We start from the raw sequence: 25,550 nt of genomic DNA on the forward strand, positions 1-25,550 counted from the left end.
GATGTAAGTACAGTGATTCATTTCTTTGTATGTTTGGTGATTTCTGTCAGGTCTTGGTTGATACTAATTTATGGACAGAGGGCCTAAACTGAGCATTCTTTTCTCTATAGAGGATTTGCTTTGTTTCTGGGAATCCAGGAGCATCGCTACCCTGGATCTATCTTTGCTTCCACCCAGGGTCTCCTGGTCAGCCTAGGTGTCCCCCTTCCCACTTCCTGATCATAGCACACCCTGCTCATGGCTGGCCACTCACTGGGTCTTTCGGAGCAACCTTCCCTCCTGTCAACCAGGCTCAAGTAGGATCGAATTGGTTTTTCATAGTCAGGGCTCTCCCAAGTGTGGCTCCAACCTACCTGGCTACCTTTGGGTTTTGAAGCAAGTGCATTAGCCTCACTCTGATTCCTTTGCAATATGGGGAGATTAATCCCTACTTTTACAAGGTTGTTATGGGGATTACAGACAATAAGTGAAGCCTTAAGTCAATGGTGCAGGATGAGATCTCAATGCTTGTCTGCTCAAGTTTTCTCCGTTTACCCAGGGCACTAAGGGTCCAGCTTTCCTGTCTGGTGAGCCACCTTCCATTTCCACCCTTACAGAGATACCAGAGGCCAGAGGTACAACAGACCAGCACAGATGCTTTATTGTTTTCTTTATAAAACATGAAAACCCAGGCCCCAGGACAAGAGTGATGCTGGGGGACAGAAATAATGGAGTTTTCGGTGGGTCCTGGCATGGGGGCAAGCAGCCAGATCTTGCCATAGGCTCCATTTGGCTGGGCTTGACTTCTGGCAAAGGGCTGGTCTTCTTGCCTGCAGCCCACCTAAGGCCAGGCCCTGCAGGTGGGGGAAGCTCGGGCAGAAAGAAGATGTGGCCCATGGCCATCCCTGAGTTTGTAGTAAGCAGTTATTGGTTCGGCAAGGGTGAGGCTGAGTGGGAGCCAGGCCAAGGGGCCTCATGGTTCCCTCTCACAGCTCCAGCTGGGCCACCGGCTTCACCACCCAACTATTTGCTCACCTGCCTGCCATGCTCCCGCCTGATGCCAGCCCCTGGGAGAGAACATCTGAAGGCAAGAAGGAAGAAGGCCCCTGCCTAAGCTTCTTCCTTCCTTCCTGGTCAAGCGGCAGGAACAGCTGAGGCCATTTCTTTAACTGAAGAACCAAATAGGGGCTGGGACAGGGCACCCAGTAAGGCTTATGAACACGTCTTTGAAAACCATATCTAAGCTAAAAGCATCAGTCCATCCCCAGCCCAGCTCAGTGCAGGGCAAGAATCCAAAAGGCAGCACTGAGAGCCAACCTGGCTGGGGCTGGGGTCCTAGCACCACTTCTTCCCCGAGCCTCAGAGCCCGCTGCTGCCTGGCTGAGAGGAGGCCAAGGCCCAGCCCAGCGGAGCCTATCTCCCAGGCTGCAAGTGGTTGTGGAGTTGCTCTGCCTGAGTCTTCAGGTGCTGGAATTCCTCTTGAATGAAGTCAGTCAGGGCCTTGCGCACCTCCACCTGAGTGAAAGGACCAGGGCTGACCTGCACCCCTCAGGAAGCATGGCCCAGGTACCCTGGGAGGCAGAAGGGGATGGGAGGGGAGAGGCACCTCATCGGTAGCCCACGCAGGGGGCTGAGGACAGCTATGGGAAACTGGGGAGCAAACTCACAGCTGACTTGTTCTCTGCTCGGAGCCGCTCGAGCACAGGGAGGGCAGTGAAGGGCTTCCCAATCAGCACAGTGATCTTCTGTGGGGAGGCCAGCCGCTGAGAGTGAGCAGGGGGAATGCCCGCAGCCCTTGATGTGCTTCGTGCTCCCTTGGGGCCACTCTCCCTCGTCCCCACCTAGAGTCTGACCCTGACCCTGACCCAACCTGATTTCCTCAGCTCTCATTCTAATATTCTTGGTGCCAGGAAGTCCCTGTCTATGTCCCACTCAGTCCCCCTGCTACAGCTTTAAGCTCAACTCCTTCTGCATCCAGCCTCTGTAATGCTGAGTGGGAGACACCGGGCAGATGGCAGAGGGGCAAACAGACAGACAAAGGTCAGCAGCCGCTACTCACCTGTCCAAAGCGGGGGAAGTAGGGCGGACTATTAGGAAGGACATCATTCATTCCTGCAGCACAGTGGACAGAAGGCCAGATGTGGGGTGGAGCAGGGCAACCTGGGACCAGAGGGTGTCCTGGGCTCCCCACCCCAGATGCCCTCTCTCTGCCACCCAGCAGAACTGCCCTACAACACCACCTAGGGAAGCCACTCTCCCTGCCCTCATCCTCAGACTCACCAACATGCCACAGTGGTAGGATGATGGGGTTAAGATGACACTCAGCAATCAGGCGCCCAATTCCTGCCGGTGTGGAGGGGAGGCAGAAACACTGGCAAAAGCTGAGTCCTGGGCCAAGCTTCTGTGCCAGCCTACAGCCAGTGCCACCCAACGTCCCCCAGTTACAACCAGCTACCCTAGGCTAGCCCCTCAATAAGGCAAGCCCTTCTCTCAGCACCTGTCCCCTCCCTGCTGCTGCAATACACCCATCTGCCACAGTGTAACCCAGTGCAGAGGGGGCAGGAGCCAGGGTCCCACAGGGCCACCTCTGGGCTGGGAGGATAACCGTGCCCAGGAGCAGCATCCCTTACCCCATTTGAAGCGCAGAAACTCAGAGCTCATGTTCACTTTCCCTGGCGAGAGAACACAGAGGTGAGGCTCAGCAGCCCATCCTGCTCATACTGAGGGCTTGACCCACCAGCCTGCTGACCTTCTGGGAAGATGTGCACCCAGTCCCCATGGTTGAGCTTCTCCAAAATGAAGTCCATCCCCTTCTGGTAGACGCCATCGCCTGAAGACAAAAGGCCTCTCCCCATCAGTCCCCATTCAGGGTTGGGGGTGTGATTGAAACAGGCCTGTGCATTGAGGCCTCTCCCCATCAGTCTGCCCCTTCCTGGGAAGGAAGCAGCAGCTCAGGGCTCTCCTCATGCCCCACTGTGCCATCCACACAGACACCCTCCATGACTGTCTCCAGGGCCTGCTCAGGCCCTGGACACACTATGGCCCTTGACTTCCTTCGTTCAACAATATCCTCTAAACCTCAAGTGTCTGTTACATGCAAGAGAGCATTATCTCAAGACATCACCTACTGGCCAGGTGCAGTGGCTCACACCTGTAATCCTAGCACTCTGGGAGGCCGAGGTGGGCGGATTGCTCGAGATCAGGAGTCCAAAACCAGCCTGAGCAAGAGTGAGACACTGTCTCTACTATAAATAGAAAGAAATTAATTGGCCAACTAATATATATAGAAAACATTAGCCGGGCATGGTGGCACATGCCTGTAGTCCCAGCTACTTGGGAGGCTGAGGCAGCAGGATTGCTTGAGCCCAGGAGTTTGAAGTTGCTGTGAGCTAGGCTGACGCCATGGCACTCACTCTAGCCTGGGCAACAAAGCGCGACTCTGTCTCAAAAAAAAAAAAAAAAAAAAGACATCTCCTACTGAGATTCTGAACTTGACAATTCCTCTACCTACCTATGACCCCCCCCCTTCAGTGGCTCATCTGCTAAGCTGCTTCAACTACATACACCTATACACCCTCAAAGACCCACAGGTCAGCTCACCACCCACCTTTCCTCCCCAGCCAGGTCCCAGCTGCCAGTCACCATTCTCAGAGCCTCCTTTTCTCCTTGGATGTGACACCCCAGGGTGATCCTACCATGTGCTGCCCCTGGCCAAGAGGGCACTGCTGAAGCAAACCAAGCTCAGCCTCGCAACCTGTTCCTAGGGTGTTAGCCAGTTCCCATGGCCACTCCTCATGGGGCACCTGCCTGAGGCCTCAGCCTCCTTCATTCCTCCCTCCTGCTGGCCCCTTCCTCTCAAGGCTCCCCTGAAAGCTAGACCCTTGCTTAGGGAGGCCTCTTGGGAAAGAGAAAACATTCAGTTGAACAGATTGTATCATTAAGAGCTTGGGAAAAACTCAAACTTGATAGACTGAAAAAAGTGGAGTCAAGCTGCCCCTGATTCTAGCAGCCTTCCACTTAGGAGACAGCCTGACACTAGACCAAAGAGAAAGAAATGCAAACCTGGACCTTGGTGGCCCAGCAGCCAGCCACAACACAGAGGCAAATGCCTGATGCTGTGTGCTGGCTCGCATCTTGGTGTCACTTGGAGACAACAGTACCCAGTAAGAATCTCATAAACCTCAATGATGGAAAAATAACCATATGGTGGACAAAAGCAGGAAAGAGGAAGGGGGGAGATTGAAGGAATGGAGTATAGTAAATATCCTCATCTTATCAGGTGGGGAGTAAAGTAGCCCTATCACAAAGAGGGAAAGAGACAAACATTAGGAATATCTCTGGTTCATGTAGTAAGAAATGGACTTTTAACCTGTTCTCTGCAAGGCTGATTCTTTAGAAGGTGCTAGTTAGGGATTCAGGATTCTCAACCTAACCCAAATAGGGACCTGACCCAGCAGCTCACTCAGGGGCTAGAGGTGGGGAATGACTGATTACCCACTTAAGTCCAAGTAAGAACAGTGGTTTCCCTACTTGGGATTGCAGTATGTAGCAGGGGGTGGTCTTCATAGGTGCTGGTCCTTCTCTACTAAAGCCCACTGGTACAATCTATCCATTGAGCTTGAAATTGGAATTAAAAAATAATATTCTTTTGGAGCAACACTTCATGATTTTTAGCTTTTCAAATGCTATTGCTACCCACTTGTGTAAATTATGTAAAATCACTTGAGTACTTAAATATATTACAAAATCTATAGAGAAAAAGGGAATTTATTGGAACACAATAAGAACACAATATGTCAAATACATCCTTTACTTTAATCGTGTTATTATTAGATCTTTGCTGAATGCCAAATGGGTTTGATAAATAACTTGTCCACTCACTTTCTCTCAATGAAGGTGCTTGGGATTAAGATTTCACTTTCTAGGCTGGGCACGGTGGCTCACGCCTGTACTCCTAGCACTCTGGGAGGCTGAGGCAGGTGGATCACTAAAGGTCAGGAGTTTGAAACAAGCCTGAGCAAGAGCGAGACCCTGTCTCTACTAAAAATAGAAATTAATTGGCCAACTAAAAATATAGACAAAAAATTAGCTGGGCATAGTGGCGCATGCCTGTAGTCCCAGCTACTTGGGAGGCTGAGCAGGAGGATTGCTTGAGCTCAGGAGTTTGAGGTTGCTGTGAGCTAGGCTGATGCCATGGCACTCTAGCCCGGGCAACAGAGTGAGACTCTGTCTCAAAAAAAAAAAAATTATATATAAAAAAAAGATTTCACTTTCTGTTTCTAATTGTACAACAAAACCTAGATGCAGATGAAAAATAAAGAAGTGGATATGGAAGGCCTCTTCCTGAGGTTGCAGAGAGGAGGAACTGAGACTCGGGGACAGGGAATAAATAAGCAGAGTCCCCATTTCTCAGAGCAGGTTGCAATAAACACCACCACGGTCATTCACCAAGACATTGTGGCCTCTGCTTGTTCTCCTACAGAGATAGAAGTAGCCTCCATGGCTGGGTGTGGTGGCTCACGCCTGTAATCCTAGCAACTCTGGGAGGCCGAGGCGGGCAGATCGTTTGAGCTCAGGAGTTCGAGACCAGCCTGAGCAAGAGCGAGACCCCGTCTCTACTAAAAAAAAAAAATAGAAAGAAATTAGCTGGACAACTAAAAATGCACACACACACACACACACACACACACACACACACACACACACACATATATATATATATATATATATATATATATATTTAGCTGGGCATGGTGGTGCATGCCTGTAGTCCCAGCTACTTGGGAGGCTGAGGCAGGAGGATCACTTGAGCCCAGGAGTTTGAGGTTGCTGTGAGCTAGGCTGATACCACGGCACTCTAGCCCAGGCAACAGAGTCAGACTCTGTCCCCCCCAAAAAAAGAAAAGAAAAGAAAAGAAAAACAGAGATAGAAGTAGCCTCCAAAAGCAGTAAAAAGAGGAACCATTCCAAGTGGTTGTTTCTGGGAAGTGGGACTAAAGATATGGAGGAGTAGGCACCGCCATGTTCCATTCAAAGTCCTTTTGATTCAATCTGAGAAAACTGATATAAATAAATAAATAAGCCTTTTGTTATTTGAGGTTACTTTATGCGGTTTTACCACATTCTACTTAGACCAACTAAACTAGAAATAATAAACTCTCCCTTGACCTCTAATATCCTTTGGTTACTCCCTCCTCTCCCTTCTTCCTCACAAGGGAACCTCTGGGAAGAACGTCCCCCCCTGCTGTCTGTACTCTCCAGCCCACTGCAGTGCCACCAGCCCTCTCAGGCCACAGCAGGCTGGCTCCTGGGGCCGTTACTCCATGGGAATAGCTTCTCCAGGGTCACCTGTGGCTGCCATGGTGCCATAGGCATCTGGTTTGCTTCTTTCCTCTCTGCACCCTGCCACCTTGGTGGCTTTTCTCTCGCTGTGTGCTTTGAGGCACCATCCTGGGCCACTGCTCATTCTCTTTGCTCTCTCTAGAATCTTGCCTCTAAGTCCATGACTTCATTTGTAGTTGAATCCCCAATATCTTTATTCCTGATCATTCTTCTGAGAAAGTTCCAGAACTGCATATCCCACTGCCTCTGGGACTGTTCCCTTGCACGGGTGACAGGCTCCTCAGATGCAGCACATGCAAAACAGGACTCACCCTCTTCCCTCCCAACCCCATGTCGTGTCTCTCTTGCCCCATCCTCCTGGAGGCTCAGGCCAAACACCTGGTGTCAGCTTTGAGTTCTCTTTTCCTTATCCCATGCCACATCTAATCCATTTACAAGTCTTGCCAACTCTGCCTCCAGAGCATATCCCAAAACAGTCCCCTTCTCCAGCTCTCCACAGTGACCCCCAGAGGCCAGCCACAATCATCTGCTACCAGAACTACACTGCAGCAGCCCTGACCTAGGCTCCCTGCCCCAACCCAGCCCTGCTTCCATCCAGCAGCCAGGATGCTCTCTCTGAGCAACAGATGCAAGCATGTTAGCCCCCTGATCACAGAGTAGAGCCCAAAATTCTTAACAGAACTATTCCAGAACTTTCACATTCTGTCCACAACCTATATTTCCTACCTTTCCGCCTTATCTCTCCAGCGCCTGGCATGTGCTTGCCCATGTCCAAAACACCTTTCCCCTAGTTATCTTTTTGGAAAAATTCTGCTTCCCCAGAGGAGAAAGCAATCTAGATTCGAAACCTGGCTTTGCCACCTCTCAGCCCATGACCTTGGGCCAGCATCTTAATCCCTCATCTGGAGAATGGGGACCAAAACAGCCCCTTACCTCCTGGGATTCTTGAGAGGTCCCAAGTAGTCACTCAATCTCAGACACTTCATCCCACGAGTCTGTTTGTTCTCCCAGAAGCAAAACTTTCTGGCCTCCCAGTACATGCTACTACCAACATGGACTGATGACAATGCACTGCTGTCAGTGAGTCTCCCAGTGACTTCCCTGAGAGAAGAGGCTGTGGATAATGCCTCCCTGAATTCCAATGCTATAGCTCTGGCTCCACATGATCCCTGGGCAGTTGCAGAGATTGAGGGCTCTCCACAAAGCCATCCCTCCTCCAGCAGCCTCTGCCACCTCTGCTGCCACATCATGGAGCTGGACCTCACACTAGCTCCCAGACTGCCTGTCTCCCATGGGTCCTTCCAAGACAGATGTGCTGGCCACCAGCCTCCCTGCTCTAAAAGCACCTCCCTGCACTCCCTGGAGGAAGAGCTCACCTCGGCACACAGGCACACACTTGCCCAAGCTGAAGAAGTGGGAATGCAGCTCCTTGGTGAAGCAGATGTCTGCAGCTGCAGGGGTCCTGGAACAGGGAAAGATGTAGTCAGCCCCACCTCCTCTGTAGCATGCTGCCCCACCCCACCCCCAGCATGAGACCTGACATCATTGGCATGCAGAAGGGAGGCACAGGAGGGCCTGTGGGGGCCCCATCCCACGCCCTGCCTGGACTGCTGGACGCCACCTCCTGGGCAGAGCAGGAGGAGAGCAAATCTGGGCAGAGACAGGTAGGGGCTGTCAGGCCCACTGTGAGGGGCCCATTCTTCCTCACCAACGCATCAACTTCAGGTTCCAGATGTGGCGGAGTTTCAGGATCCCTAAAGAAAGAGGGGAAAGGCTTCATGCCCCAACTTCCCTGTCCCCAAGGAATGCCCTTTCTGTCATCCCATTTCAGAAAATGAAGGACAAGGATGGCAGCAGTCCCATTTCCCTACAGCCCAAAGTGGCATTTGCAGACCTGGGACCCCCATTTTCTCCCTGGCTCCTCCCTCTCCACATCTTACTAGTCACTGCATCTGGTCTGCCTACCTCTCCTATATATATATATATATATATATATATATATATATATATATATATATTTGAGGCAGAGTCTCGCTTTGTTGCCCAGGCTAGAGTGAGTGCCCTGGTGTCAGCCTAGTTCACAGCAACCTCAAACTCCTGGGCTCAAGCAATCCTCCTGCCTCAGCCTCCCGAGTAGCTGGGACTACAGGCATGCACCACCATGCCTGGCTAATTTTTTCTATATATATTAGTTGGCCAATTAATTTCTTTCTATTTATAGTAGAGACAGGGTCTCGCTCTTGCTCAGGATGGTTTCTAACTCCTGACTTCGAGCAATCCTCCCGCCTCGGCCTCCCAGAGTGCTAGGGTTACAGGCGTGAGCCACCGCGCCCGGCCTCTCCAATATATTTTGACAATGCCAATTCTTCTACAGCTCTCCCTCCACTATCACTGCCACCATCCTAGTCTAGGCTACTGGACAGCTTCAAGGCCTTCTTGCTGGCCTCCCAGGATCCACCTGTGGCATCCTACAGGCCATTCTCCACCCAGCAGCCAGAGTGAACTTTGAAAGGTGACCAGTTGGTCCCCCATGAGCTCTTGGATAGTCTAATGTCTACATTCAGATGTGGAGGTCCTGGGCACCCCTCCACCCAGCTATTTGGTTATTGGAGCCAAGCAACTTCCTGTGAAGTCACAGAGCAGGAACTTCTAAGTGTGGTAACCAGGCTCCTAAATGGGGCTGGTTGAAGGCTACAGACCTAGCCAGGGGCAAACCTGGAACCAGGACACAGGTCTTCCAGCCCCTGGCCAAGAGCTTCCTCGACAGGATACCCTATGGTCCCCAAACATGTTCACAAGACTCTATGAAACCTTCAACGGTTTAGAGAACAGAGGGTTCCACAGGCCTGATCAGAGTAAAGAAGCTGTCAGACCTTGCTGTGTGGCCAGTTCCTCATTCCTTCTAAATTTCTCAGGCCCTCTCCAAATCATGTTTCCTGAGGAAATCCTGAAGAGGCCACAAATCAGACTTTCACCCCTGGGGCAGGACACCAGAAACAAGAGTGCCGGGACTACACAAAGAGCCACTGAGAAGTGAGTTTGTCCTGCTTTTGTTTGGCTCCATCCAGAGTTCTTTCCCATCCTCCCTGTGCCCAGCACACTGAACCGGGTACCCCAGAGATGAGGGTCATCCATGCAGGACTGGTGATTGGAAACGGTGATGAGGGGCGTGGCAGGGCTTCTGTTCTCGATGAGCTCGTACAGCACCTCCTTGTTGTGGACGGTGAGGTGATTCATGTACTCTGAGGGGAGAGGCAGAGTAGTCTCAGCCTCCTTCTCCCCACCGGACCCAGGACTTATCCCCGCTAGGCTAGCCCCTACCAGCGCCCCCAACCCCAAGCCCCAACTCTGGCTCGGCATGGGGATCCATGACAGACACTGCCTCGGCCTCGGGCCCACTCACTGGTCCAGAAGCAGCTGTAGGTGCCCACCAGGCCCATGACGACACTGCTGGCCAGGGTCCAGGTGAGCGGCGGCACCGCGGGGAACGGCCATTTCACGTTTAGGGGCATCTCCACCAACCCCCGCCAGCGGCGGCCGGCGCTCCCCCTGCCACTGGGCAGCCTGTGAGGCCGCTCTAGGTCTCTGTCCTTAACCGCTCAGGAGAGGGGTTTCTGATAGGCCCGCGCACAGATGGGCGGCACGGCGCGACTGGGGACTCGACCAAGGTCACCTCGCGGGTCAGGCCAGAGCTGCACCCGGCTCTGCTCTCTCGCCACAGAGGAGCCGCCACTGGGGTCAAAAGCTGGGGTCGCAGCGAGGGGCGGAAGGGATCGGGAGAGCAGGCCACAGCAGCCACCGGCCGCTCGCACCCGCCGGAAAGCAACCCCGCGACGGCACCTGACTCCCCGCCGCCGTCGCAAAATGCACCGCGCTGCTTGACGGCAGTGGGGGCGGGTCCGCGAGTCGCTTGGCTGTGGCCCCGCCCCGCCGCGCCCTGGCGCGGTTCCCGATTCCAGACTGCCGCTTGCGCTTCCTTTTTGTCTCTTTTTGTTTTTCAAGACTTCACTCTACAGCCGAATCTTTTGTCTCTTTAATTCATCCCTAGAAAAGTCTCTGCAGATGACATGGGCTACGCAGCACGATTACCTAACAACACTAAAGGCCTGGGCTGGCGGAGCACTTTTACTTCATTTACTTTTTTTTTTTTTTGAGACAGAGTCTCGCTTTGTTGCCCAGGCTAGAGTGAGTGCTGTGGCGTCAGCCTAGCTCACAGCAACCTCAAACTCCTGGGCTCAAGCAATCCTTCTGCCTCAGCCTCCCGAGTAGCTGGGACTACAGGCATGCGTCACCGTGCCAGGCTAAGTTTTTCTATATATATATTAGTTGGCCAATTAATTTCTTTCTATTTTTAGTAGAGACGGGGTCTCTCTCTTGCTCAGGCTGGTCTCAAACTCCTGACCTTGAGCGATCCTCCCGCCTCGGCCTCCCAGAGTGCTAGGATTACAGGCGTGAGCCACCGCGCCAGGCCTTCCCTTTACTTTTATTGAGGTAAAAGTCACATAATAGAATTAGCCATTTTATAGTATTTTATACCATCTTATGTTGTGTATAATATCTTTACAATGTGTATATGTTCTATATTACACTATGTAATTTTAAACAATTATATAGTACAATTCTACCTAATTACAATAGTACATGATTGTACTATATATGTAATATATAATGTAATGCATGATAGAATATGTAAGATATGACATATAGTAATATATAAGATGTTGTATATTATATGTAATATAAAAAATAGTATTTTATACCACTTGGTACATTCACAAGTTGTCAACCACTACCTCTAACTAGTTCCAAAACATGGTCATCTCTTCGAAAGAAAGCTCCTCATCCGTTAAGCAGTCTATTTTTTAAATTTTTAAACCACAATTTTATAGATTTAAAAATTTTTTTCTGGCTGGGCACCGTAGCTCACGCCTGTAATCCTAGTACTCTGGGAGGCTGAGGCGGGCGGATCGTTAGAGCTCAGGAGTTCGAGACCAGCTCTGAGCAAGAGCGAGACCCCGTCTCTATCAAAAATATAAAAAATTAGTCGGGCATGGTGGCGCATGCCTGTAGTCCCAGCTACTTGGGAGGCTGAAGCAGGAGGATTGCTGGAGCCCAGGAATTTGAAGTCGCTGTGAGCCACGGCACTCTAGCCCGGGTAACAGAGACTCTGTCTAAAAAAAAAAAAAAAAAAAAAAAAGTCCAACTTTCTGCCCATCACCACGCCCAATCCATTAGGGAGTAGGCCCTACCAACAGGGACACTGTCCTGCATGAGCGCACTAAAACCAAACTTGAGCGGATTCGGATCCACCGCACGCCTGCAGACCCTGTCCGAATCCTCCAGTTGTCCCAACAGCATCACTACAGGAGTCTACAGGGTATTGAACTGCCAGCTCTCTAGTCCCCTTCTCTCTGGGACAGTTAGTTCCTCAGTCCGCCCTTGACTTCCACAACCATGGGCAGTGAGTGGACTGTCCCTCACTTTGGGTTTCTGGAACGCTTGGCTCAATACGCCCTAACTCAGGAGTGTGCAGCCACACCCGGTGCTAGCGCCTAAGGACATGGAGAGAAGGCTCTTTTCCTCCAGGGTGGCCAAGCTGGCTACGGGGTGCCCCTGCGTTGGGCTTGAGTTCCACCTCCGGCGCCTTCCGCAGCGCTGCTACCTGGAGGCGGCCTGAGCTGAGGGCCTAGCGCCGGGCCTGGGCGAGCGCATCACTGGCGTTCCATTCTGGCGCCAGCTCCTTCTCGCCCCTGGCCCTTGGCACAGGTAGCCGCCCATTAAGGGGCTGCTGCTGCTCCGTCGCGACGGCAGCCAGCTTGCCACGCTTTAGTGACTCATGGGTCTGTCATCACCCGCACCCCCAGCTCCACCAGAGCGCAGACGCACGCCGGCCCAGGCAAGGACGGATCTAGGTGGGAAGGTGGGCGGGCAGGTCGGCAGTTCCCAGGCCCAGCGCTCAGGCCTGGGAACTGTGGGCGACGGGGCGGAGCCCGGACGGGCCTGCCCATCCGGAAGAGTTGGGCGTCCGGCCCGCCCCGCTGGGTGAGTAGGGAAGACAGCTGCTTCTTCCTTTTTCCTCTCTGGTCCCTAAGCAGGCCGGAGCTGCGATTTGGGAATGTCGAGATCCGCTTAAGACTGAGGCAGACATGGTGACAAGCTGGTCTGAGCAGGTATGGGAGGTCTCTGGGCAGAGAGAAGGAGGGAAGAAGAGTTGCCCCCGCCTGGGCCCTCAGGGTTGGGAGGGGAAGGGAACCCCAGCGCTGGGGCCAAGGCTGGTATTGAGAGCCCAGGCTGAGCTTTGGGCTAAGGCCAGAAAAAGTCGCTCTCTCTGGTTCTTCTTGCTTATAGCCCTCATGGTGGCCCCTGGCCTCAGAGCCTCCAAGTTGGCCCATGTCAGCCCAGGGCTGCCCAAATGCCCACATATATCCCAGAATAGTCACCAGGGCAGGGAACCCAAAGTAGCATGAGTGACAAAGCAGGTGCTCAGGGAGAAACAGGCATCAAGCCCAGCCAGGAGGGAGACACTGTGACAGAAAGAGAGGGGAAGAACAAAGAGAGGGAGAGGGAGACCAAGACAGAGCGCAAGAGAGGCAGAAAGTGCCTTGGAATGCAAGCAACATAGGGAGTAGAGTGAGGGGCTGAATCCTGCAAGATCTGGGTGAGCCTGAGACAAAGATAAACCCAGAAATGCTCAGAAAGAGGGAGCTCTAGCTGGCAAGATGAACAAGAAGGGCTTGCCAGTGCTAGTGAGGGTGTGGGAAAGAGGTCCCATTACACATTGCAGTGGGGATGATTTGGCCGTATCTAAGATCATTTTAAATGCATACACCCTTGGACCTAGCAATTCCACTGCTGGGACTCTATTTTAAAGGATAACATCTCACAGGCTGAGGTGTCTCACACCTGTAATTCCAGCACTTTGGGCGGCCAAGGAGGATCCATTGAGCCCAGGAGTTTGAGGTTGCTGTGAGCTACGATGATGCTATAGCACTTGGCCTAGGTGACAGAGTGAGACTGTTTAAAAAAAATTAAAAATAGGCCAAGCGAGGTGGCTCAAGCCTGTAATCCTAGCACTCTGGGAGGCCGAGGCGGGCGGATCGCTCAAGGTCAGGAGTTTGAAACCACCCTGAGCAAGAGTGAGACCCCGTCTCTACTATAAATAGAAAGAAATTAATTGGCCATCTGATATATATATAGAAAAAATTAGCCGGGCATGGTGGCTCATGCCTGTAAGTCCCAGCTACTGGGGAGGCTGAGGCAGGAGGACTGCTTGAGCCCAGGAGTTTGAGGTTGCTGTGAGCGAGGCTGACGCCAGGACACTCACTCTAGCCTGGGCAATTAAGCGAGACTCTGTCTCAAAAAAAAAAAAATAATAATAAAATAAAAATAAATTAAAAATAGAAGTACCATGTTATCCAGTAATTCCACTTCTGGGTATATACCTGAAAGAACTGAAAGCAAGAACTCTAGATATTTATACACCCATGTTCATAGCAGTACTATTCATAATACCCAAAAGGTGGATGAAACCCAGTGACCATTGACGGATGAATGGGTAAACCAAATGTGGTACATACAAAGAATGGAATATTATTCAGCCTCAAAAAACAAGGAAATTCTGACATGTACTACAACACAGATGACCCTTGAGGACATTATGTTCAGTGAAATGAGCCAGTCACAAAATGACAAATGCTGTATGATTCCACTTCTATGAAGTCCCTAGAGTATTCAAATCCATACAGACAGATAGTAGGATGGTAGGTGCCAGGGGCTGAGGGGAGGGGGAACAGGGAATTCATGTTTAATGGGGACAGTTCTAGTTTGGGATGATGAAAAAGTTCTGGTGATGGATGGTGGTGATGGTTGCACAACAATGTGAATACACTTAATGTCACTGAACTGCACTCTTACAAATGTTTAACATGGTATGTTTTGTGCTGTGTATATTTTACTACAATTTTAAAAAAGAAAAGAATGTGGTCACGCCACATGTGCAGATATTGGCAGGTAGCCACGGGGAGAAAGGCAGGAGACCTGTAGGCTGGCGGTGCCACGAGGCTGGTGCTGCTGAGCAGCAGGGCATGCTCCATGCCCTGTTCCATGTCCTTCCAGAACCAGAACTGAGCTCAGCTGGGAGCACACCCTGGAGCAACCTGGATTCCTCTGGGGGGTCCAGCAGCCGCAGGCAGCCATGCACTGCCCAGTCACATTCCTGCTCATCGTCCTGGCCAGTGGGGCTGAGGCCTTTCGCATCTGTGCCTTCAATACCCAGCGGCTGACACTGGCCAAGGTAGCCAGGGAGCAAGTGATGGACACCTTAGTTCAGGTAAGTTCCTCACTTCAGGGAAGCTGTGCCCCTAAGGACCATGACCCAAAGCCCATAGCCCTGGCTGACCAGGGCTATGTCCCAGAGAAGAGGGGGTGGGGAGAGATGTGGTGCAGAGATGCAGAGCATGTTCTTTACCTGCCACTGGTCTCCGTCTCCTCCTCTGTAAATGGGATGTGAGTGGGAATGGCACCCAGACTTCTCCGAGGTCCTTTCTAGTCACTGTTTTCTGTGGGCTGCAACTAGCAAGCCATGACACTCTTAGCCACACCAGTACCAGTTCCCCAGGTACACTTCCCTCCTCTCAGGGCAGCTGGCACTGGGTAGAGCTGGCCTTTTTGGTGTCCTGCAGATCCTGGCTCGCTGTGACATCATGGTACTGCAGGAGGTGGTGGACTCTTCTGGCAGCGCCATCCCCCTCCTGCTTCGAGAACTCAACCGGTGAGGAAGGCTCTGTGGATCTAATCAGGGGCCCACCAAGAGCCTTGGGAGCCCTAACCCTGGCTTTCTTTTTTCCTGGCAGATTTGGTGGCTCCGGGCCTTACAAGTCCCTGAGTAGCCCCCTGCTGGGGCGCAGTACATATATGGAGAAGTATGTGTACGTCTATCGGTAAGCACAGGGGTTGGCCCTGTTGTGAGATGGCTCATTAGTCTCAATGGCTACAGGACCCTTACTCCTGAGGCAGCCTCACCTCATCATGCCTTTTCTCCTCAACAATTTTATTCTGGCATCTTCCAATCCTCTGTCCTAACCAGTGTGTCCATGTAGCAGGAGGCCTTCCTTCTCTATGCACAAATGTGGGCTCCCTCTTCCTCTCCCCTGTGGAAGGTTCTGGGGCTCAGGGCATAGCTCACCTCCTCTCTGGAAATAGGCTCAATGGGGGTTGGTTATGGGAGGACAGGTTGAGTGGGAGGAGCCCTTTGGAGTCAGGATCAAGAGGGCAAGGGGGACTGTCAGGGAAGGAGACTTGTGTCTCTATATAGATGAAATTAGAGGCTGGGTGCAGTGGTTCACAATTATAATCCCAACATTTTGGGAGGCTGAGGCGGAGCATCACTGGAGGCCAGAAGTTTGATATTACAGTGAACTGTGATCACGCCACTGCACTCCAGCCTGGGTGACAGAGCAACACCCTGTCGAAAGAAAGAAAGAAAGAAAGGAAAGAAGGAAGAAAGAAGGAAGGAAGGAAGGAAGGAAGGAAGGAAGGAAGGAAGGAAGGAAGGAAGGAAGGAAGAAGGAAGGAAGGAAGGAAGGAAGGAAGAAGGAAGGAAGGAAGGAGGAAGGAAGGAGGAAGGAAGGAGGAAGGAAGGAGGAAGGAAGGAGGAAGGAAGGAAGGAAGAGAGAGAGAGAAAGAGAGAGAGAGAAAGAAAGAAAGAAGAAAGAAAAGAAAAGAAAAGAAAAGAAAAGAAAAGAAAAGAAAAGAAAAGAAAAGAAAAGAAAAGAAAAGAAAATTGTATGTCTAGAATTTGTTCCAAAATAACTGGGAAGCTCCTAGCTATCCACCTGAGAGACACAAAAACATATCCCCATAGAAATGCTCGTCACTCACAATAGCCCCAAAGTGAAAATGTCCGTCAATTGATGAATGACCTCAAAGTGTCCAAATGGGCCGGGCGTGGTGGCTCACGCCTGTAATCCTAGCACTTTGGGAGGCTGAGGCGGGGCGGATTGCTCAAGGTCAGGAGTTCGAAACCAGCGTGAGCGAGACCCTGTCTCTACCAAAAATAGAAAGAAATTAATCGACCAACTAAAAATATATATACAAAAAATTAGCCGATGCATTTACAAAATAGTTGATAAAAAAATAAAATAAAATAAAGAAAAAAAAAATTAGCCGGGCATGGTGGCGCATGCCTGTAGTCCCAGCTACTCGGGAGGCTGAGGCAGAAAGATTGCTTGAGCCCAGGAGTTTGAGGTTGCTGTGAGCTAGGCTGACACCACGGCACTCACTCTAGCCCGGGCAACAAAGTGAGACTCTTGTCTCAAAAAAAAAAAAAGCCAGTCACAAAAGGCCACATATTAGTTTATTTCATTCATATAATATATCCAGAATAAGGTATTTTAGGTAGATTTCTACAAGATAGAGAACAGATTGGTGGTTGCAAGGGCTGGGGGGAAGGGTAATGGAGAGTACCTGCTAATGGATATAAGGTTTCTTTGGGGGGTGATGAGAATGTTTTAAAATTGATTGTGGTGATAGTTGCACAACCTTGTGAATGTACTAAAAACCATAGAATTGTACACTTTAAAGAGGTGAAATTTATGGAATATGAATATCTGAATTTTTTAAGTTCTAGAAAAATAGGCTGGGAAGGTTATGCCTATGTGAAATGAAGCCAGGATGGGCTCCCACTGGGCTGCTGATGGAGGGCACCTACCTGGGTGCCAGCTCTGCTGTTGGCACTTATGAGCCAAAATTGGTGTCATGGGGCCACTGCTTCCCATCCCTTGGTCCTCCTAGGTCACACAAGACACAGGTCCTGAATTACTACGTGTACAACGACAAGGATGATCTCTTTGCCCGGGAGCCCTTTGTGGCCCAGTTCACTTTGCCCAGCAAGGGTAGGAGGGGAAGGAGGGTGGGCCTGGTACGTGGGAACAGGAATGGGGTCTGGCTGGCTCTACTGGGGTCACCCAGAGGAGGCTAGGGAAGAAGGGCTGGGAGTGGGTGGCAGCCCTCGGGCCCTGGGTCTTATAGTCCTTCCTAGCCTGGTGCTGGTCCCGCTGCATACTACTCCTAAGGCCGTAGAGAAGGAGCTGAACGCCCTATACGACGTGTTTCTCCATGTCTCCCAGCACTGGCAGAGCAAGGTAGGGCCAGGCAATTTACAAGAGGGAACAGGACACGACGGCCCAGTAGCCAGGCCCAACCGCTGCTCTGTTTCTAGGATATGATCTTGCTCGGGGACTTCAATGCTGATTGTGCTTCACTGGCAAAAAAACGCCTGGATGAGCTGGTACTGCGGACCGAGCCAGGCTTCCACTGGGTGATTGCCGATGGGGAAGACACCACAGTTCGGGCCAGCACCCACTGCGCCTACGACCGCATTGTGCTGCATGGGGAGCGCTGCCAGAGCCTGCTCCAGGCCGCTGCCACCTTTGACTTCCCCAGGAGCTTCCAGCTCACCGAGGAGGAGGTAAAGGGGTGGGCTGGCATAAGAAGGGAGGGCAAGAACGGGGTCACAGGGAAGCCCCTCAGCCCAGGCACTGATGCTCTGTCCTGTCTCCCATGTGCAGGCCCTCAACATCAGTGACCACTACCCTGTGGAGGTGGAGCTGAGCCAGGCAGTGCACAGCGTCCAGCCCCTCAGCCTGGCTACTTTTGCTGCTGCCGTAGCTGCTGCTCTGTCATTCCTGCCCACTCAGCTAAGCCCTGGGCCCTGAACCTCCCAGGGCCTGCTGCTGCCCAGATATGACACTGCCTTTAAGACTCTCAAACCTTGTCCTCCCCCATCCATCCTGCCCTGGGGCTGAAGCAACTCCTGAGAGCCTTCAACTGCAACCCTCCTCCACATGACTGTAGCCTTCATCTGCCTTTTGTTTGGTTTGGCTTTTGTTGTTCTTTGGTTGGGCTTGTGCCTGGTATTAGGAAAGGAAGCCAGGGGCCCTGAGGCTGGACCCATGCTGTCCCTACCCAGGTAGTGTTAGGAGTGGATACAAAGCAGGCTCCAGGGCTGGGGGAGGGGCAGAGAGGGCCCAGGAGGCATCTTAGCTAAACTCCTGCAAGGCTCAGAAAGGGGAATAACGGAAGAGATTTTATATGACAGAATAGAAACTCAGAGAACAAAAAGCCAGATTGGAAGGATATTTTGTTTGTAGCAGATATGCCAACAGGCTACCTTTATGGTATACAGGACTCACGAATCAATAGGAAAACATTAAGACACTAGTAAATATTAATAAAAGGAGAGATAAGCAGTTACACACAAAAAAACTAGTGAACAATAGAAAATGTTTAAGCTCACATAATGCAGCTAATGAATAGCCTGGAAAGAGCCCTGGTGTCTGCAGTAACTGCTGCGCAGCTCTGCTTCCACCACCAGTGTGCTGTTCTTCCGCCCTTCTGTGCCTAGGGCGAGGCCCAGCTGAGACTGGTTACCAGAAAATATTTACCTGAACCAGTTATTGCAGAACCTGAACAGCTACTGTGTGAAATTGCTCAGGGAAAAGGGATATAGAACACACCGCAAAAACAAAAGCTAGCGGTTGTTGGGAGCTGTCCTGGACATGGGAGAGTTAAAGTGCGGTTGCTGTCCGAACACTGGGGTCCTTGAGACATAGCACTTGGCGCCTTGACTCAGAGCTCTGACATTCTTGGCCTGTCTTCTAGCTCACGGAGGGTGCTGGAGATAGCAGTAGCAGTTATAGGTCACTGAAGTAATCCTGTGCACACAGCCCTCGTAGCTTACAGCCACCCCCCCCTGCACATTCCTTTCCCAGAATTGCTAATTACGCTTGGGTGCTCTTTTCCTTGAACTGTCTGAATGAGCATAGTTCAGTATTTGTAGCTTTTTTGGTATCAGAAAAAAGTTAAGTTGTAGATTAGAAAACTGCTTAAGCGAGGGAAAGGGCTATCAAAGTGACATAAGGTTGAAAGAAACAAGAACTGTTTTGCTTTCTGGTTTAACGAAGACATGTACCACCTGTTCCAATGCATTTCACTTCTCCTTTGTTCTTATCTGTATAAATATAGCAACTGAAATAAACGAGGCGCAGCAGTCACCAAGGACTCCATCCTCCTGTCCCCATCTTTTTGTTGTCTCTTCATTTCTCAGCCTCGCCCCTTAACTCCAGGTGCTGCACATGTCACCAGCTGGCTGCTCCAAGCGGTGATCCTCTCTAGGGTGTTAAATCACAGGACTTCTCCCTTCCCCACCCTCCACTTTCCAAAGAACAGAGCTCAATAAAAACACCTATTGGGACACTGTCAGGGCTAACTGTAAACTATAATCAATCAGATTTATGGTTTAGAGCCATCTCACTGAGGTAAAAAAATTTAAAGGTAGTTTAAAACTCTAGAAATAGCATGGTTCAAGCAGTGGTGTTTACAACTAACTAATCGCTAGATTCCTTTGTTCCTTCTCCATTCCTACTGCTTCACTTGACTAAAGAAAATAAATAACACGGACAACTGGTTGAGCCAGATGGCTGCTGGGGCATTTGGTTCATGTCTACCCTTTTCCTAAATGCTGCTGAGGTTAGCTTTGGCACATAAGCCCTTCTCCACCCTCATGGGGTGGGGGTCAGGCAGCAATCAACAGACTCACAGCAGCCTAGGATTGCAAGGGCTTTACTGCCCTTCATTCCCCTTCCTCACTTCTCAGGATCTGGGGAGGTCCAAGTCAAGGCCCAGACTATGCAACTGAGGAAAGGCTAATAGGCCTGGCCCCTTCTAGGGCATTACCTCATTAGCCCTGCTTACTGCCAGTTATACAGCCTGCTTAGTCATCAGCCTGTTCCTTAAATGAAAGTTAGCAGTCCCAGGAGGTTCCTCTTCCCCTCCCCCACAAGAATCCAGGGCAAAAACATAAGTGGACAGAAAGCAGAATTTATTGGGGACACCACCATGGAAGCCCTCATGAGTGCAGGGCCCGCCACTTGTCCAGGGGGCCACGATTCGGGATGTATTTGACCCCACAGCCATCTGGGATGAGCCGTTTCTCAGCCACCATGTCTTCAAATTCATCCGCATTAAACTTGGTAAAGCCCCACTTCTTTGAGATGTGGATCTAGGGAGAGATGGAAAGAATACAGGAGGCCTGGGGCAAGGAAAGGTGGGAGAAGGGGGTTGCAGCACTGCCTACCTTCTGGCGGCCAGGGAACTTGAACTTAGCTCTGCGTAGGGCCTCAATCACATGCTCCTTGTTCTGCAGTTTGGTGCGGATGGACATGATGACTTGGCCAATGTGAACCCTGGCCACAGTGCCCTGGGGCTTTCCAAAGGCACCTCGCATACCTGTCTGGAGCCTAGATTGGGGACAGCACAAGGTCTCACACATGAACATATATCAGAAGGGACTGTATCCAAGGTCCCTTAGAGCAACCTATACAAGCAACAGGTTGCATACACTACCAAGGAGGCTGCTGTTTGCAGCCATTGCACACCGGGCCCCTACGAGGAAAGGAGCACGGTCGGCTTAATTGGCTGCAGGACAGAGGATCCCAAAAGCAACCAATGGGAGGCTCTGCAAGGTACCACCGGGCTCATCTTCATCTGACAGGTCCCTGCTTGCAAGCAGGTATTGTCAGACTCCAAGCAAGGACTCCCATCAGGAGTGCCTCCCTCTACCTGTGGCCCAGAGACAGACTTAATCATGACACTTTTTGGGCTTGTTTGACTTACTCTGCAACAGGGTCAGACCAATCTGGTTGCCAAAAGAGGGAGTATCCATTAAAAGCCACTTATTAGCCATGTCCTGGCCTTCCCATTACCCACAGATGGCTGAGTGTGAGGCCATATCTATGCCCTGACTGATGAAAACCCAAGCCCAACACAGAAGCCCCAAGGAGGCCCAGACTGAGCTCACCTGTCGGCCCCAGCACAGGACAACATCTTGTTGATACGGATAACATGGAAGGGGTGAAGCCTCACTCGGATATGAAAGCCATCTTTTCCACAGCTTTTTACCATATACTTGTTGGCACAAATACGGGCAGCCTCCAGGGCTAGGCAGGGGGAAGGAAAGCAGCAGTAAGACAAGAAAGTAGAAAAGCCCTTACCTCACAACCTCCCCCGGCCCTCAGAGGAAATGTGTTGGCCTAGTGAGTTCTGTAAAACGGCCTACACTTCATGACTGCTAATTCATGAGTGCAGTATTTGGGGTTGGGCTGACTGAGGACATAGGAAGGACTGGGAATGATTAAGAAGAGTCCCGCATCACCTTCAGAGGAGAGCTGCTCATATTCATCTGACACCATGTGGCCACAGAGCGGAAACTCATCCACTTTTGCCTTCTTCCGCCCCAGGTCAAAGATGCGAATCTTAGCATCTGAAAAACACTCAGGTTAAGTGTGTGGGGTGGCAGCTCAGTCAGCAAGCCAAAGCAGCTTGGAAGCTCTTTCACTACTTACCTGGGACGCCTCGGCAGAAACGAGACTTTGGGTATGGCTTATTCTTACAATACCGGTAACTGCAGAAGAGAGGAAAACCCATGTTAGGTGGTTTTCACAAGCAAACTCAATAGGCACTTTGATTGCCTGCCTCAAGGAACAACCAAAGTTAAGGCTAGAAAGGGGGTCAGGAATACATATCAACGTCTAAGTTGTCTCCATTTGCAGAAATTGGCCATAAAGCAACACACGGTCAGAACAGGTGGCTATGACAGACGACACCCACACGAGAAACAATAGCACCAATGCTTTCCATTACCCCTAGTTTTAAAGTTCCTATAAAGCCAACACTTTGAAAAGCTCTCCCAGTTAAAAAACATTCACCGCATGACAGTTATACAGTTCAGCTGACCCTACTAAAGGTCACGTGGCACTAAATGTGCCTGAGGCACGAGAAGGGCACCCGGCGCCCCCTGCAGGGCACGCGTGGTGGCTGCGCCCAATTCCCCCCCTCCCCCCGCCTCGACTGCCTTCTGAGTCCACACGCGGCACGTCGCCCGGAAATAAGGCAGGGATCGCACACAAAGGCCCTAAAGGGCATCAAGCTGGAAAATTCGGCAAATTTGCAGGACAGAGGTGAGATACACGGCAGACGTCGCTTCCAACACGACACAGGCGCAGTACATGTAGTCCAGGGTCAATCCGCCACCCCAGCAACAAAAGGGGTGAAGCGCTATAGAGTGGCATAAACTTTTGAAGAAAAAGAACAGATAGTATAAACAAAAACTGAAAGCGACCTGGAAGGTATTAAGGGAAAACATGGGATCAGTTCCCCAGACAAGACCGCCAAACGAGGGAGGCTCCACACGACAGTCGTTTTTAGCGACCAAGGGCAGTTCTCCCTCCCCTTCCCCAGCAGTGCAAAAGTACAGATTCGGCACTCACCACCGGGCGGGGCGACGGCCCATGGCGATACCAGGATCTTCGGTGGCTGCAACGAAATACAAAAAGTCGGAACACCACACCAGAACAGGCCTTAAGCCAGAGTGAGACCCAGCAAGGGCGCCAAAACAACTCAATACCGCACTTACTCACCGCGCCGAAGGAAAAGAGGCGCTCCCACGTCTGCGCAAGTCTTATATACTCGGCCTATCTTCCCGCGTAGTAACCATAGAGTCTGGACGAGGGTAGGTGGACGCTCTGTCATAGATCCCTACCATAGACGCAGCGGCGTTCTGCGTCTGCGCGCGGGCTAAACCCAGCACATGCGCAGAGCAGAGAGGTGGATGGGCGTCCGCGACCTGGTGACGAATCTGGCATTGCCACGTGAGTGCTAGAAGCCCGCTTCTGGCTGTCCATCCTGGACATAGAACTCTTGCCCTAGGCTTTTCTGTAACTATAATAGACGCATGTTCCAACAGTGGAAAGAAGGAATGTCCACCCCGGTGGCCTCGCAGCGACCGCGCGAGTTTTTCCAAGTTTGGGCGCCCTGGACACGCGCTCCGTGCCTCTCTCTGGGTTCCAGGGCCAAGCAGAGAAGCGCCATGCTGTGGCCTGGGTCTGCGTTCCTTTATCAACCGGGAGCCCTTAGCGGGAGACCGTCTCCGCTTTCCCCTGACTGAAAAGGCTGGAGCAAGCCTTGGTCTGAGCCTTGCGCCGTTCCCCGGAGACCCAGCTGTCGCGCCTCCCAGCGGGGAAGAATCTGAGGAGTAGCCTTCAGGGAGATCCGTGACCGGAGAGACCCGTAGGCACCCTTGGGCCCGCACCCCGCCGGGCTATCATGGAAAGACTGCCGCTCCATCTCTGGCCACGCCCCAGTCCTGGCCTCTGAATTCTTTTGCACCGCCTCCAGTGAGTTTCTGCCCTCCCAGAGCGCAGACGTGTGGCAGTCCCTCTCCTATGCTACTCCACTGTGTTCAAAAAGTGCCTCTTCTGGGAGGCCGAGGCGGGCGGATTGCTCAAGGTCAGGAGTTCAAAACCAGCCTGAGCGAGACCCCGTCTCTACTATAAAAATAGAAAGAAATCAATTGGCCAACTAATATATATATATATAAAATTAGCCGGGCATGGTGGCTCGTGCCTGTAGTCCCAGCAACTCGGGAGGCTGAGGCAGGAGGATCGCTTGAGCCCAGGAGTTTGAGGTTGCTGTGAGCCAGGCTGACGCCACGGCACTCACTCTAGCCTAGGCAAGAAAGCGAGACTCTGTCTCAAAAAAAAAAAAAAAAAAGTGCCTCTGAGCATGATTGGAGAGCTCGTGGGGAAGCACAGACACGCATACACACACAGGGTAGTACCCAAGCACAAATGGGCACCACTGGTTGGCAAATCATGGGGGAAAGGTGGTGTCTGGGCCGGCCACGGTGGCTCACGCCTGTAATCCTAGCAATCTGGGAGGCCGAGGCAGGCGGATTGCTCGAGGTCAGGAGTTCGAAACCAGCCTGAGCAAGAGTGAGACCCCGTCTCTACTATAAATAGAAATTAATTGGCCAACTAATATATAGAAAAAATTAGCCAGGCATGGTGGCGCATGCCTGTAGTTTCAGCTACTTGGGAGGCTGAGGCAGGAGGATTGCTTGATCCCAGGAGTTTGAGGTTGCTGTGAGCTAGGCTGACGCTATGGCACTCACTTGAGCCTGGGCAACAAAGCGAGACTCTGTCTCAAAAAAAACAAAAAGAAAGGTGGTGTCTGTCAGGTATCTGTCCACATTTCTGGGTGTGGGTCACAGTATGGTAACAAAGTCTTGCTCGTGTCACTGGACAAGTGTGGCCAACCAGCGAGGGTATCCTGCTTGAGCACCCCTGTTTTCCAGGATGATATGTCATTTCAGTAACTGGCTGCAGGTCCCTATGGGGAAGGCTTGGAAAGATTTGTGGTGTGCACTAGCAGCAATGGTGCAGGGTCCTACCCAGGGAAACCTAGCCTCCCCTTCCATCACAGGGCTCTGGATCCGTGCACTAATTAATTTAGGTCAGGAAATGGGGTGACAGGCTGTGACTCCAATGGGTCAAGTCAAGTATTTGGCACCTAGACCTAGAGGATTTCTGGTTATATACCTCAAACAATGCTGTAGTAGGCTACCTCTATGTTTTGGCTCTAGACACAGTGTGATCAAGCAGACATCTCCAAAGACCTCTCTGGGCCAAGGCATTCTGGTTGTATATCCCTGCTGACCTTTATGGTAGACATAGCCACCTTCTCCTGAGCAGGTTAGAGCTACCACATGGTCTCTGCTACACAAGGGTTCTGTCATTCCCACAGAAATCAGGGAGTCCACCTCAGTAGTGCCATCATGCAGAGTCATACCTCCATATGGAGGAGAGCACCATAAAGCGCTTCAAGGATGCAGGTGCTCCTACACTAATACCTCTCTCAGCACCTCAATAAACAGAGTGTCTTCTGGATTTCCCCATGAAACACAGATGGGGGACAGAAGTGTGCACCTTGCATGTGATGAATCTACACCAACATTACACTTTCTCTAAGCCTGTGGATTTCCTCCTTTACCTCATACCAGGTCAGGCAAACCCATTAACTTCCGGCTACCATTGAGCACAAGTTTTAGTCAACTAAGAAAGTGAGCTATTGGAGTTACTACTACCTGCATGCACTAACATAATATAATCTGGTCTCTGTACTAAGTGCACCCCTATCAGAGAATCCAGAGCCATCTACTCATGGTTTCCCCTTGTAGGCTACACTCTGAAAATCCACTGTGACACATATAAACTAGAGAATGCTGGTAGATATCAGTCAAGTCTTCACAATTATCATGTAGCAGCTTTTCCTCCTGGGACAGAATGTATGCCTATCCCATTAGAGCACAATGAGATCTAACAATACGTATGAAT

At 51.2% G+C, this 25,550-nt stretch overlaps 3 protein-coding genes and 1 non-coding gene across 6 annotated transcripts; 1 reads left to right on the plus strand and 3 right to left on the minus strand.

The window, feature by feature from the left end:
* Nucleotides 1-615: 615 nt before the first annotated feature.
* Nucleotides 616-10,186, minus strand: TAFAZZIN (tafazzin, phospholipid-lysophospholipid transacylase). 2 transcript variants are annotated; one of them, XM_012758171.3, is made up of 10 exons: nt 9,725-10,184; nt 9,435-9,563; nt 8,030-8,075; nt 7,698-7,783; nt 2,729-2,809; nt 2,610-2,651; nt 2,260-2,322; nt 2,039-2,091; nt 1,647-1,724; nt 616-1,494 (listed from the first exon to the last, which is right to left on the minus strand). In XM_012758171.3, exons 1-10 carry the CDS (start codon nt 9,831-9,833, stop codon nt 1,393-1,395), a joined length of 789 nt encoding a protein of 262 aa, XP_012613625.1. In that variant the 5' UTR covers nt 9,834-10,184; the 3' UTR covers nt 616-1,392. The 2 variants fall into 2 exon arrangements, with proteins under 2 accessions (XP_012613625.1, XP_075855856.1); XM_075999741.1 differs by lacking the exon at nt 1,647-1,724 and having other exon boundaries at nt 9,725-10,186.
* A 2,077-nt stretch (nt 10,187-12,263) lies between these two features.
* On the plus strand, nt 12,264-19,385 carry DNASE1L1 (deoxyribonuclease 1 like 1). The gene is made up of 8 exons (XM_012758170.3): nt 12,264-12,491; nt 14,437-14,650; nt 15,003-15,091; nt 15,174-15,260; nt 17,113-17,213; nt 17,350-17,462; nt 17,540-17,788; nt 17,889-19,385. Exons 2-8 carry the CDS (start codon nt 14,516-14,518, stop codon nt 18,033-18,035), a joined length of 921 nt encoding a protein of 306 aa, XP_012613624.1. The 5' UTR covers nt 12,264-12,491; nt 14,437-14,515; the 3' UTR covers nt 18,036-19,385.
* A 794-nt stretch (nt 19,386-20,179) lies between these two features.
* RPL10 (ribosomal protein L10) lies at nt 20,180-22,896 on the minus strand. 2 transcript variants are annotated; one of them, XM_075999714.1, is made up of 7 exons: nt 22,797-22,896; nt 22,647-22,692; nt 21,723-21,781; nt 21,533-21,640; nt 21,179-21,317; nt 20,456-20,618; nt 20,180-20,380 (listed from the first exon to the last, which is right to left on the minus strand). In XM_075999714.1, the coding sequence occupies exons 2-7, from the start codon at nt 22,667-22,669 to the stop codon at nt 20,228-20,230; spliced, it is 645 nt and encodes a 214-aa protein (XP_075855829.1). In that variant the 5' UTR covers nt 22,670-22,692; nt 22,797-22,896; the 3' UTR covers nt 20,180-20,227. The 2 variants fall into 2 exon arrangements, with proteins under 2 accessions (XP_075855829.1, XP_075855830.1); XM_075999715.1 differs by having other exon boundaries at nt 22,793-22,863.
* On the minus strand, nt 20,668-20,802 carry LOC142866367 (small nucleolar RNA SNORA70). Its single transcript, XR_012916376.1, has one exon. It is a non-coding gene; the product is annotated as a small nucleolar RNA SNORA70 (small nucleolar RNA).
* Nucleotides 22,897-25,550: the final 2,654 nt, after the last annotated feature.

Source organism: Microcebus murinus, unplaced genomic scaffold (assembly GCF_040939455.1).
Source record: "Microcebus murinus isolate Inina unplaced genomic scaffold, M.murinus_Inina_mat1.0 scaf003_hap2_Mmur4.0, whole genome shotgun sequence".
NCBI lineage: Eukaryota > Metazoa > Chordata > Mammalia > Primates > Cheirogaleidae > Microcebus > Microcebus murinus.